This window comes from Otolemur garnettii, unplaced genomic scaffold (assembly GCF_000181295.1).
Source record: "Otolemur garnettii isolate 467f Iridium unplaced genomic scaffold, OtoGar3 scaffold00039, whole genome shotgun sequence".
NCBI classification, from domain to species: Eukaryota; Metazoa; Chordata; class Mammalia; order Primates; family Galagidae; genus Otolemur; species Otolemur garnettii.
Window position 1 is genome coordinate 7,149,083 of NW_003852434.1, and position 14,588 is coordinate 7,163,670.

The window sequence follows — 14,588 nt, forward strand, 5'->3', positions numbered from 1 at the left end:
AGGCAATCCCACTAATTCCTCTCCACATCAAGCTAGACAACCAAAAAGCTGCATTCTTAGAACACAGTCACTATGGCAATGAATTACCAGGAAAATATCTGAGAGTATATCATATGAGGCTTCAAAATGTCAGGGCACTGGGAATTTTTTAGTGAGATTTTGGTGGGAGTCTCTTCCCCACTTGCCTGCCTGGGCTGTGGTTGAGACACGTTATGAAGTGCTCAGTAACTATCGTTTCTCTCAAGCAGGACTTGGGTGAGTTACCAAGTACGCATTTTGTTCTCTGCCAAAGTCCTAGAAGAACCCTGGGGCCGAGTGGTTTTGATGAACCACAAATATTCAAAACCATAAATAATAAATGACACTACAGATAAAAAACACTTGCTGGAATTTCTACAGAGAACACATAAGAAACAAAAAACAAATTTGTTGTGCTTGTGGAGAAACCAAGTGGCCAGTATGTGGGATGGGAGACAGACTTTTCAATCTATCCCCCTCTTATCATTTTTTTTTTTTTTGAGACAGAGCCGTACGATGTCACCCTCGGTAGAGTGCTGTGGTGTCACAGCTCACAGCAACCTCCAACTCTTGGGTTTAAGTGATTTTCTTGCCTCAGCCTCCCAAATAGCTGGGACTACAGGTGCCCGCCCCAATGCCTGGCTATTTTTTGTTGCAGTTGTCATCATTGTTGTTTAGCTGGCCTGGGTCAAGTTCAAACCCGCCAGCCTCGGTGTATGTGCCCAACACCCTACCCACTGAGCTATGGGAGCCACCCTCTCTTATAATTTTTAAAAGTTAAAACTATGTAACTACAGTACCTACTTTTAAAATTAGATTTAAAAAATAATAAGTGAATAAATTGTATACAGCATGGGAAAAAACCTATTTTCTAGAAGTGAAATTTGATTTCAGGAATCATGATTTTAAATAAGTTTTAAAAATATGTCTTTTGAACCATGAGAGAACAAATGACTTCTTCCAAAAAAGAAGAAAAACTCCTATAGCCAAAAACAACAGAAAAAATTGTAAAGGAAAAGAAATACCGATCTGATGCAACGTTATGTACAACATTGTCAGACATCATAACATCTGAAGATAATAACAGTTGAAAAAAAAAAAACTATTTTCACCATGGCTTAAAAGCCATCTCTCTCTTCAATAGTAGATTTTACTTTCCTATATGTGCAATTAAAAATGAGTGTAAATACAAAAGGAGTTTTAATCGATTGATATATTTTTAAATATCAATGGGTAACGATTTAGAGAGTTTACATCTCTAATCCCCAACTGAAATAACCCAACTGGGTCTCCTATAGCCTGTTCAACTTATAAAAACCTTTAGTATGAATCTTCAAACACAGTCCTCCTCATGCAGCTCCACCTCATACAGGTGGCAGTTTTTCTTATTACTATAGGAAAACAAAGCCAAAAAAAATTCTCGGTAACAATGAATTGGTCCTATTACATAGGCCAGTTCTGTAGGAGTGAAGAACAGCCCAAAGGGTATTAGTTGTCTATGCCAGTTATATCTTGACCTGCCTGGAATTGGCCATCCTCGGTCAGTAAATACACAGCCAGATCCTTCATCTCATTTTCTTAGCCTAGAAAACAACCTGGGCTATGTGCTTGTAGAAACATTTCCCTTTTTAGTGTATAACTCTTCTGCTTTTTTCTTTTGCCTTCCTCACAAAGATTTTCTTGGGGTGGAGGTGAGGGGACAAAAAGCCTCAAGGAATAGATTGCCCCTGCCTGCATGGTTTTTCTGAACAAATGTTATTAAGGTTTGAACTCTGAGCTTGAACTTTGGAAAATAGACACAAAGAGCCAGCCGGGGAGAATGACTCCGATGTTCGTAAATCCATCACCCCATTGCTGGCATATCTCTTTTCCTAACTTTCCCCCTTGCATACTCCATCAGCTCACATCTTTTCTCAGTGAGCCTCCACATGCCATTATCTGTTCATCCCGTAGCTCACAAATGATGAAGAAATCCATAACGTCGGAACTTCCTTGACCTTTGGATTTGGCACGTTGACCTGCTGGATCCAGGCTGCATTGACACTCAAAGTCAACATCAAGAATGAAGGACGGAAAGTTGGAATTCCACGAGTTATTCTGTCAGCGTCTATCACTCTCTGTGTGGTCCTCTGTATCCTTTGCACATGAAAAAGTTCTTTGCTAGTGAGATTAAATAAATATATTGGCTGGGGAGGTGGCTTACACCTGTAATTTCCCACTTTGGGAGGCTGAGGTAGGAAGATAGCTTGAGGCCAGAAGTTTAAGACCAACCTGAGCAACCCCATCTTTACAAAAAAAAATGTTTAAATTAGCCAAGCGTGGCAGCACACACCTGTAGTCCCAGCTACTCGGGAGGCTGGGGCAGGAGGATCACTTGAGTCCAGGGGTTTGAGGTTGCAGCGAGCTATGATGGCATCACTGCACTCCACCCAGGGTAACAGAGCAAGATCCTGTCTCAAAAAAATAATAAAAATAAGTTGTCTCTATGGAAGATAATTGCCACTCCCAGTGGATTAGGATATTCTGCCAGATCATCTTAGCTTTTTAAGACAAAACAGAGAAATAAATGGGTACAAAAACAAACAGTCTCAGACCAATTTTCATGTCCAAGAGGAGATGGTGAAATAAAAATAAAACAAGCTCTGCCCTCTCAAGTCTGTTTCAATCTGTAAGAATGGTGCCCTGTATTCTCCCTTTGGCAAATGATATAAACGTTTCTCTTTGTGAATAACACAGAATACATCACCAAAAGAGAATTGTAATTTTTTCTCCATCTTAAAAAAAAAATTGTGACATTATTGATGGCCCTATTGTTGCATTTAATTTACTAGCTCTAAAATGAATTTCAAGGGAAAAATACATTTATATTTTTCAGGAAAATAAATAAGCTTTTCTGGAAAACTAAAACAAATTCAAGAATTAGATTCCCACTGTAGGTGTAGTTTTTCTAAACAAATATTTAAGGTTTGAACCAACTAAGAACAGACACGAGGGGCCATGTAGGAATGAAGAAATCAGCATTTATTCCTAGTAATCTTGGAAAGGAAAACGCCACAGGTGTTATCTCATACCCTGGAATTCAACTTACCGACCCAGTAACAGAAACCAGGGAAAGGCAGAGAGGGAACCCCCACGGGGCTCATCTAGTAACAGGTGGAGCACAGTGACCCCGCCTACTTGCAGTCTGGCCCAATAGAAACCTGCCAATTCTAATCCAGCCAATCACATCAGGTGGAGTCTTTGGAAAGGTTCACTCTGACAGATTGGTTCTCTTTCTCAGAAAACCAGAGAAGGGAATAAGGTTCGCAACAGTGGACTGTACAGCTAACATAGTCACTCATCTTCAATCGTAGAATCACTAATATTTATTGGGCACTTTTTTTGGTGTGTTATTATTCTAAGCTTTTTATATATATATCAACTCTTTATCCTCACTTAACAGATAAGAATAATCGTAGAGAGATTAATTTGTCCCAAAGCACACAGTGCGTCATGAATCAAGATTTAAACTCGAGCTCAGCTCTTGCACTCTCAACCATGACAGCATTCCCCCTTAGAGAACGAGCTTTATATTATGTAAACATTTAGCGTTCAGAGATGTTTTCTAGTTAGTGGAGGAGCATTTGGAATCTTTTATTTCCTCTTTCCTCACAAACTGCCACTCAATCATTTTAATGGTTTTCTGAGGCTCTGTAGTCGCTTTAGATAGAGAATATTTAAAGACATAAAATCCAAGCCAAAATCTTCCTTCTGATAAAATACTTTATGTTCAGAAAGATCAAAACTGCCAGTATGAGATCTGAGGATTTATGCCTTCCACAGTCACTTAAGTAATCGATTAATATTGCTTTGGCAATATTTTCGAATCCTTAGTCAGAAGCACAGACTATAAATTATTCCAAGGTGGGAGCTTTGACCAAGTGATTCTGACCTATCTCGTTTCTGGAACGAGGAACCATTTCTTGTTTCTGGAACACTTGGAACCATTTCTTGGTTCCCAGGTGACTAGATCAAGGCCCAGTCAGGAGAGCAAAGTTTGGCTGATAGTTTCACATTCTCTTGCTCTCTGAAATTGTCCCAAGATTTTAGGTCTAAGTTGAGAAGACAGAACTAATTCTAAGGGGGCATATCTGATTTTTCTAAATATATAAGTTTAGTCCTCAGCCCCTTGGATGCTATGGACTTTTCACCCTTCTTTCCAGCTCCTACCTAATTTATGTGTGTACACACCACACACACTCTCTTCTCCCTCTCTCCATATATATTCAAGCATAGGAGTCTCATCGGTTTGTTGTCTTTTCTTTTTTTTTCTTCTTTCTTTTGAGACAGGGTCTTGGTCTATTGTCTAGACTAAAGTGCAATGGTGTGATCACATGTCATTGCAAGTTCAAATCCTGGGCTCCACCTGTCCAGGAGGTAGGGCTATAGACAGGCAACTGCCACCACACTCAGATAATTTGACTAAAGTTTTGGAGAGATGAGGTCTTGCTATGTTGCCCAAGCTGATCTCCTGAATTCTTGGACTCAGGGGATCCTCCCACTTCCACCTCCCCAAATGCTAGGATTACAGGCATCAGCCACCACACCCAGCTTCATCTGTTTCTTTGTTTTGTTAATTGCATATTTCCATTTGAGCCCAGGTTTAAATGTGATACCTGGAATGAAACAATTTCTTACAATATTGTCTGAAAGACAGCAGTGGAAATTGGAAGAGGGGCCACTCAACCATTATTATTAAATAGTAGCATTGCAGAGCCATACACAGTTTAGGTATTGAGCAATTTGCTATGATCAAAATCATTTCTGTTGATATAACGATAACTATGAATTCACAGTCATTTACAGTGATTTTTTAAGAAGATAGCTTAATTTTTCTGGCCAACTCATTAACCTGTATTTGTGATCCCCTTGCTACTCTCACTGTTTTTATTTAGGCAGCCTTAGAGTATAGTGGTTGAACACAGGGCCTGGGATCAGAGTGCCTGTTTGAGTCCCACCTCCACCAGTTGATAGCTGGGTGACTCAGACCCATTTGGCCTCAGTTTCTCCATTTTTAAACAACTGATGATAACAGGATTGTTGTGAGGATGACGTGATAGTATCTGTGAACACACCTGTAACACGTCTTGTGCACAGAGCTGGAGCACGCTGTTACCCTTCATGTGGATTTCATGCTCAGCAAGCTCTCTCAAGCCAGTGAGGGGGAGAGCCAGGCTTCTGCACCCTGTCTCAGCCCAGAAGAGAGTCTAGTTTTAACGTGCCTGGTGAGGGTGCTTTCCTTGACGGCTTCTGCCCAGACTTTATCCTCATGGCCCAGAACATCCACATGTACGCGGCCAGAGTGCAGTGGGGCCTGGTCATGTGCTTCCTGTCTTACTTTGGCACCTTTGCCGTGGAGTTCCGGCATTACCGCTACGAGATTGTTTGTTCTGAGTACCAAGAGAATTTCCTAAGCTTCTCAGAGAGCCTGTCAGAAGCTTCCGAATATCAAACCGACCAGGTGTAACCTGGCAAGATTGTCCTTGCTGGTGAGGTGGGTGTGAGGGTGGGGGAGGGGCAGGAGCACACACTCACAGGGCCTGATGTGGGACCTCACGACACATTTACACACCCGTTCACGGCTACATTTGCCAAACGAGCTTTACAGGGTGAGTTGTTTCTTTAATGAAAAAGCACAAGCCCCCATGTGTGAAATACACGCTGTTACACGGAAAATATATGCACGACCGAGCAAGAAGCTTGTGCATGGTCACCTCCCCCACCCCCAGGACTCCCTGCTCGGCTCATTCTCCTCATGTGTTTCACACATGGTGATCACCCTGCCTAGAGTGGGGCAAGCCAAATGTTATGTCCCCAAACTGCCATCAGATCCAAAGGGCTTGGAACCAGCCTGCGAGGACATTGTGAATCTGGCACCAATATTCTTGAACGGACAGTAGTTTATCATCCAATCAGATGGGACCCTTTGGAGAGCGACCCTGTGTAGCCTGTGGAAAGGCCTCTGCTGGCGGAAGCTCCCTTCATCTCCCAGTGATCAGCCGTGGGGATCCCTGGACAGCGACCTGCTGCGAACTGTGAGAGTGAAGCCCACCACGTGACTGGGCCTTCCCTGTGACTTAAAAAGTTTCCAAATGTGAATATTTGCAGGGGCATTATCTGCCAGCTGTGGAACAAGATGGGGACAGCAAGGGTAGAGTTTGGTTTTGCTTCCATAGTATCCCACGCACCGTTTTTGTTTTTTATTTCATGGTTTACCCTTTATGTTTTTCTGTAACTACCAGGGGGTCTCTCTCCAGGTCTCAAGGATAAAGATATGGACCAGAGACAAGAGCTGAGACTCCTTTGGGTTCAACCATTAACAAAAAGGGGGGGGAAGGTCACCTGCAGGCTTACTCTGCAGCTTTTATGTGTGAAGCTAAGGAAATATTCACAGAAAAGCATAAAAAAGTATGAATGTGTGGAGTTAATTAAAAGGGCTCCTCCTACACGTTTATGAAGGAAAAGTCTTTGAGCATCTTACTGCAAGGTCAAATCAAGGGAGGCTTTTAAAACATGTATCTATTGCTTAAATTTAGGGTTTTATTAAGAGCTTTTCAATTTTGTAATTGGTAGAAGACAATTAAGAAAATACCCTTCCCCAAACCACATTGATCCAGCTGGTCCCATCTGTGACGAGTTCAGAAATCAGTCTCAGGTGTGGGGTTTTGAGGCCACACTCCATAATGAAAAGCAGAATTTCACATTCAAAGTGTGGGAGTGAACCATGTTGAGAGATCCCCTCCATGAGTGCACTTTGCTTCAAGAAATCCCTCCCTTCATCGAGGCCTGGGATTTTGTGGACTAGAATGTGAAAACATTTTTTTATACAACCTGAAGTCTGAGCTTGAGGAAGGAGTCACTGTCCGTCTCTGTGTTTATCCCCGCTCCTCGCACAGTGCCTGGCACACATCGGGTGCTCAGTAAATGTATGTTTAATAGAATCATGGATAATTTAAGAGAAGGAAAAAGGAGTGTCAGAGAGTGACTCGAAGGTGACTGAGACAGAAAGAAGATGGCAGTTTTGGGTGAGACGGGCCTGGGAAGACTCACGGACTGGGGGGTCGGATGGGGCGGTGAGACTACCTAGAAGTAAAATGTGAAAAAGGATCAAGCTGAGCACATTCTATTAAAAAGGCACCTACTGTAAATAGTCTGAGGTGTCGCTAAGTAGTTTTGAATACTGTGTTTGGGTTTCTTTTTTTCTTTTTTTCATTTTTATATTTTGAAACTTTTATGAAAGAACAAAGATTTCTGAAGTTTTCTTTGACTCTACACAATCCAAACTGAATAGCTTTGGGTGATGCAGTTGTACACTTTCTTAAAAGTATATCTAATGGCACATTTTAGCAGAATCAAAAAGCAATGACTGACATTATTCATTGGGATCTGGCCACTCAATAAATTCTTTTATGCAAAATCATGATTTCCTCGTCTCTTGCACTAACATTTCCTCTCTAATATTGAGGACTGTGTAAACTCAGACATCATGCTGAAAATGAACTTCAGTGCCACACGGGTAGGCTGGTTTCCAACACCAACAGCCAGTTCTCTGGTTCTCGGGACACCAACTGGGTGCCTGCAGTTCAACTCTGGCACTGACTACCCAGAGTTAGTGTTGGAGTCCGCAGGTGTGAGGCCTCAGTAAAGGGTCTGCAGGTTGCACTTTCCATCCAGCTTGACCTACACAGGTTGCAGCTCAGGAACAGCCATGGTAGCTGCACCAGGCAAAGAAGCGGGAGGCACGTAGGGGGCCGCCCTGCGGTCTCGGCACAGCACTTGGTCTCCCAGCATCTGGAGGTGCTCAGCCACCTGGAATGGCTCCAGATCTCACTGTTCAGGAGTTTCTTTTATGGAGTGCGACCCAGCCTCCCCTTCCCCCCAGTCAGTGGATCTGGAGGTCTAACCACTTGGTCTTTCAGGTGACAGCCCCGTCCTGAGGCTATCTATACCACCCCCCAAATCCAAAGAGGCTCATTATGTAAAACAAAAGACACTGTTTCTCAGTAAATTTCCAGGGTTTTAGAACTTCCATGCTAGGAACTGGGGCCAAAGACCAAATACGACCCTGCAGATAACTTTTGGCCAATGAGGGACCCATATGATGGTGGCCCTGTAAGACTGCAACACCTACAGGACCGTATTTGTACTGTACTTTTTCTGTGTTTGGATATACGAAGGCCGCTGTGTTACAACTGCTTACCGGAATCAGTACTAACAGGCCACACAGGTTTGCATCACAGGAGCAACAGACTTTACGCATATCCCAGGTGCGCTGCAGGCTACGCCATCTAGGTCTGTGCACTCTGCTTTGTAATGTTTGCCCAATGACAAAAATACCCAGCCTACCAACGCACTTCCACACACGACTATTTCTGTACTACACCCACATATAAATAAAGATCACGTAACCTCCAAAGCATGCAGGAGGCCAACCAGGGACTCTGCATGGGAAGGGAGCAGGTCTGGAGGATGGAATGCACTCAAGTAAGTTTCCAATAGTCCAACTAACTCTGTTGAGGAAGGAAAGTTCCCCTGTTGGTTAGGAAAGAAATATTCTCAAAGCAATGTTACTATTTTTAAAAATTGATCATTTTTGTTTCATTTAATGGCAAACCAACAGTGAAGTACATTCTTACCTGTGTCATTTGTCGGGTTTTCTCTACCCAATATGGAAAAGTAAAACTTTCACTTCCTGAAATTTGTCATCCTGTTATAAATGGAGACAGCCGCACCACTGTTTATTCTTGACCATAGACACTGTGTCAGGATAGTTTGGGTTTTGTTATCCCAAGATAAAACCAAAAAAAAATTAAAGTTTATTTCTCATACCAGATGCCTCCCCTGGGTCAGCCGGGGATCTGCCCACTGCGGGAACTCAGAGCCTGGCTGACAGAGGCTTCCTCCCTCCACCTGCTTCCACAACGGCTCACAGCCAAGAAAATGTGCTCACTGAGGTTGTTACAGATCCGGCCAGGAAGGGAGAGATGTGACTTACCTTACCATCCAGTGGCTAGGGCAAACCATGTGGCCATACCTACGAGTGGCACCTCCACAATGTGCCCAGAATGGGAGAAACATTTCTGAACAGCCTAGTGACAAACAGAGGTCACAACTTTGGCTGCTGCCCTTCCTTTCAATTGGGAGCTGCAAAGTACGCTGCAGAACCCGACATAATAGGGACACAGAGGCCCAGGACTGTCAATAGGGGGACATTCCATTCTTAATACTATTCTTGCCCGTTTATACCCACAAGCTACCCTTCACAATTTGATCACCCCAGCTCTCCATTTAAAGCATTTTCTTCACTTGACTTCCAGAGGCTGGTGCCCCTGGACTTTGCCTGGTGCTTCACTGTCCCTTCCTCAGTTTCCTCCCTAGGCCACGTTCTCCCTGACATCCCCACGGCTTCAGAGTCCTTGGGACTCTTCTTTCTTACCTACACTCACTCTCCTGGTGTCCTCATCTAGTATTCTAGTTTTAAATAAGGCCACGTGCCGCCGTTTCCCGAGTTCTCCAGCCCAGAACTCTGTCCTCAACACAGCCTGTGTATTCAACTATGCTTATGATGTCTCCACGTGAAAGGCGTCCCAAGTTTTACCAGTTATTATTCTAATCCCAGCCCTTCAAACTCATTCCTCATCTTCTCATCTTTCAGTTGTACAAAATAAAACTTTTCTTCCCTTTTTTAGAGACTGCGTCTTATTATGTCACCAAGGCTGGAGTGCAGTGGTGTGATCAAAGCTCACACAGCAGCCTCCAACTCCTGGCTCAAGTGATCCTCCTGCCTCAGTCTCCCAAGTAGCTTGGGTTATAGGCACATGCTATGCCCAGCTAATTTTTATTTTTGGTAGACATGGAGTCTTGCTATGTTGCCCAGGCTGGCCTCAAGCAGTCCTCCTCCCTTGGGCTCCCAAATTGCTGGGATTGCAGGGGGCGATACGGTGCCTGGCCTTAGACTGACTTTTAAGTAATCCTCATCTCTTCTCTTTCTCTGCCACCCCACATCAGTCAGCAAATCCTGTCGACCCGACCTTCAAAGAAGACTGGAGTTGGTCTACTGCCACCACCTGGTCCAAGCCACTACTCTCTCTTGGAATTTTTATAGATAATAATCTACAATTAATCCCTCTTCTTTCATCATTTGTCCCCTTCAACATGTCCTCGACACAGCAGTCAAAATTATTTTGCTAAAAGCCAATTCAGATCATCTCTCCTCTGCTTAAAACCCTCCAGTGGCTTCCCTCAGACTGAGACTAAAAACCCCAACACTAAAATGCTCTGTGCGCCCGACGAGCTCTGCCTTTACAACTTCCTTTCTCTCTGCTTCTGTCCCTCTGCCTCCTTATCTTCTTCCCACAGCCAGGCATGCTCTGGGGCAGCACTTGCTGTGACCACTGTCCCAGACAGCCTTCCTCCCGATGTTTAAATCCCGCCTTCTTCACCTACTGGAATGTTAGAGTCTAACGGAGACCCTGACCTCTCTGAAATTCAGCTCTTGCAGGCCCACCCCGGCACTATCTATCCCCCCTTCCAGCTTTATTTTTCTCTACAGCATTTGTTAAACATGGTCCTTTGATCAGGTGAAATTCTAACACGTGTAACACTGACACATTTTATTTTATTATCGTCCAACTCTGCCCCTAGCATGCAAACTCCTGAGGGCAGGTACTTGTGCCTGCCATATACTTGGCTCCAAGAACAGCACCTGGCACATCATTAAGTACTTAATAAGTATTTCTAAAATAGACCAGGCACAGTGGCTCACACCTGTAATCCTAGCACTCTGGAAGGCTGAGGTGGGTGGATTGCTTGAGCTTAGGAGTTCGAAACCAGCTTGAGCAAGAGGGAGACCCTATCTCTACTAAAAATAGAAAAATTAGCCAAGCATTGGGGTGCTCACCTGTAGTCCCAGCTATTCAAGAGGCTGAACAAGAGGACTGCTCAAGCCCAAGACTTTGAGGTTGCTGTGACCTATGATACCATAGCACTCTACCTAGGGCAACAAAGTGTGACTCTGTCTTAAAATGAAAAAAAGAAATTCTAAAATAAACGCGTGACTAGTAGTTACCCCCACACATACATATTTTTAAAAAAAAAAGATTTAGTCTGTTAGGTAAGAACTGCTCAATGTTCAAGGCGTCTAGGAAGCAATGCTACTGTGGCCAGATGTCAGAGGATACGATTTTCCCCCTGCTTGTCACAGCAGACAGCTTTCTGGGTCTTAAGGAAGAAGTTCTAAATTATAACAAATTATTTTTTGTGATGCCTGCAGCAACTAGTACATGTCGAATACCCAAATCCTGAATAAGACCTGAAATAGTCTTACACAAATTCCATGTGCATATCTGATTTCCTCTCATGAACCTTCAAAATAAAACACTGAGGATAACTCAGTCCTTTCCTGATGAAAAGGAAGATAAGTATTTTTAAGACAAGAAACTGAGCTCACATTATAGGCTGTAGCCAAATTTTGAAATTTAAGTCATCAAAGACGCTCTCCTCAAATGCTGTCTGGGTCAGGATAAAGAAGAAGACGTCAGGTATTCAATGAATTAATGCAACTGTACAAAAGCAGAACTAAGAGCTTTACCAGTCTGTATGAGAATAACGACTAGTACTTCTAGAGTTTTGTTTAGATTTGCAGTGCAACGTGATCAGCGAGCGGACATGACACACACACACACACACACACACGTGCACGCGCACGCAGGCTGATGGTGTGCTGCTCACACTGCTCCAGGAGGAGATGACAGCAGACTTCCTTTCCACGTCCGTCAACATCATTACTTACCCTTGGAAGGCTTTAGGCACCACCCCTTCCTACTACAAAACCTGAAAGCACTATGCCCCCATGCCTCTGTTGCATTTTACTCTGTAGGTAATGAACCTATGGAGCTTTAAGCACAGGCTGTTAGGAACAGAGTAAAAAAGAGCAAATTTGAGAGGCATTATGAAAAAGACAGCGGGTGCGACATGCTGTGTGGGGGTGGGGAAGAGTCAGACATTCTGAGGTTTCAAGCCAGGATGACAGGGAAGCAGGGACACTTGCAAACTCTGGGAACATAAGAGATGCCACAGTCTGGAAGGAGAGGGAAGAGAAATGAGGCAGTCTTGATGTTCTAACTGTGTGTCCAGTGCAGGACTTGCTGTGCTAAAAGGGTCATAAAGTCTTGGTACTATTCCATTCACTTGGTGACCGTTTCAGTTACTGCTGAACACACTGCCACGAAACGTACCGGCAGAGGCACAAACACCCTTTATTACTGTTGGGGGGGGGGAGCAGATGGCACTGGGGGATGCTTTGTCTTCTAAGAGGACCAAACTGACCAGAGGGGGCTTCCAAGAGGAAACAGATGACATGTCAAGGGGCTTCCAAGGACCGAACAGATGTTTGGTCAACAATCGGGAGTCTCCATGGACTGACCAACCAGAAAGAGAGAGAGAAACCGCAAAGTGGAAATATGTCCAAGGACACAAGAGGGGGTCTTTGGAGCATGTGCATAAACAAGGTGTCAGTGTCCTCAAGTGACCTACCCTCACTAGCAGAGTAAAAGTCACCCCCACCTGCACCACCAAAGTTTACAAATGCCATGGCAACCCCTGGAATTGCCTTATAAAGATAGAAAAGGGGAAGACTCACTATTGGGAGCAGGAGGACTCCATCCTTTCCTAGAAAATTCATGAATATTCCACCACCAGTTTGACATACTAAGGAATTAGCATGAAAAGACAGCCTCTAACCCTGGGGACTTGTTGTTCCTTTTGGGAGCAGTCCGCTCTCTACCCCAAGTGAACTGTGCCTCCCATAGTCTGTCTTTAATAAATCTTGGCACTTCGCCCACTCGCATTGGCGTGGCTTGTTCATTTATTTCTTTGACTGGTACCAGTGACCATTCTTCAGTACTGGGAACCAAGAACCAGGGAACATGAACCTGACATGTGGGCCCCATACCTGACACTATGCTCATGGATTCTCTGGGCCAGGAATTCAAACAGAGCACAGCAGGGACAGCTTGTCTCCAACTCCATAAAAGCTGGAGGCTGGAAGCAGCTGAAGGTGTTCTGTTCTCATCTCTGGAGGTGGAGGCTGGCTGGCTGCTTGGGGCCTCAGTTCTCCACCTGGTAAGCCTGGGCTCCCACACAGCATGCACTGGCTTCCCAAGAGCCACTAACTCCCAGCTCTTGAAAAAAGTGAGCCAACTGGAAGCTGCATCCTAACCTAGCCTGGAAAGTCACAGAGCATCACCTCTGTTGTCCCCTTTTGGTTGGAGCAGCCCAAAGCTCTCACACCTAGATTCAAAGGGAGGGAATGTAAGCCCCACATCTTGGTGGAAGGAGTGTCAGGATCACACTGTAAAAAGAGCACACAGAGTGACATCTGGAAAAGCAGAGGCATGAACACCAAAAGCCCTTCCTTCCAAAAAAGAAACAAACTGGCAGGCAAGGACTGTCAGAATGACTTTTTTCAGAATTCGACAAAACTAAGCAAAAGCTCACAGCAACCAGGACACATAATGAAGAAAAACCAGCTGAATCTCAGGAAAATAGGAAGCTTTGTGGTATTTTAACTTCCCTGGTCCCACATCCCTATTCCTCTGCTCAGTGACAGCCTTGAAGATAAGAGCCTGTGTTTCTGGTTCAGAGAAGAGTGCCAGAACCAACAGAACAATGGCTCTCATTCACATGGTGTGGCTGTGCATCAGTCTGCTCGGCCTGTTGTAACAAAACCCTAGACCATTTGGCTTAAACAAGTTTATTTTCTCACAGTGTCTGAGGCTCGGAAGTCCCAGATTAAGGTTCTGGTCAATTCAGTTTATGATTGAAGGTTCCTCCTGGTTCGTACTTGCCCCCCTCACTATCCTCACATGGTGAACAGATCGCTGGTGTCTCCTCTTATAAGGCCACCAACCCAATTGGATTAGGGCTTACTGGCCCACTGTAATGACTTAATTTAATCTTAATTACCTCCTAAGGACCCTACCACCCTATCTCCAAATATATTGTCGTACTGGGGATTAGCTAAGGGTTCAATACATTAATTTCGGGGAACAAAATTCAGTCCAGAGCAACTTGTCTGATGGTTCCTTGATCAATGGACTTACAATTATCTTGCTTAACTTGGAATTCTGCCAATTCTGACCCAGCTACCCAGTAGCTTTTGTGGTAAAAGCAAAGTATGAGCCACAGCTACCTGTAACCATGAATGGGTAACATCTCAGGCAAACAACAGATTAAACAAAAAGCTTTGGGAGAAAAGACTGGAGAAGATGCTTTTGTGAAAAACTCTGACATACCCTTGGTGCCGTGGGTTGAAAATATGTCTCCTCCTAAAGGTAAACTAAAGTTGGTTCAGCACCTGCGGCTCAAGTGGCTAAGGCGCCAAGCCACAGACACCTAAGGTGGCGGGTTCGAATCCAGCTCGGGCCCGCCAAACAACAAGGACGACTGCAACCAAAAAATAGCAAGGCGTTGTGGCAGGTGCCTGTAGTCCCAGCTACTTGGGAGGCAGAGGCATGAGAATCGCTTGAGCC

General features: G+C 44.3%; 1 protein-coding gene across 2 annotated transcripts in view; it reads left to right on the top strand.

The window, feature by feature from the left end:
• Positions 1 to 7,228, top strand: part of TMEM150C (transmembrane protein 150C) — a 16,541-nt gene extending 9,313 nt beyond the window's left edge. Inside the window, exons 6-7 of one of the 2 annotated variants that reach the window (XM_003790043.3) lie at positions 1,972 to 2,149; positions 5,316 to 7,228. In XM_003790043.3, the coding sequence (XP_003790091.1) occupies positions 1,972 to 2,149; positions 5,316 to 5,524 (387 nt within the window). In that variant the 3' untranslated portion in view covers positions 5,525 to 7,228. The remainder of the gene's footprint in view (positions 1 to 1,971; positions 2,150 to 5,315) is intronic. The other variant, XM_023513416.1, reaches the window with a different exon arrangement.
• Positions 7,229 to 14,588: the final 7,360 nt, after the last annotated feature.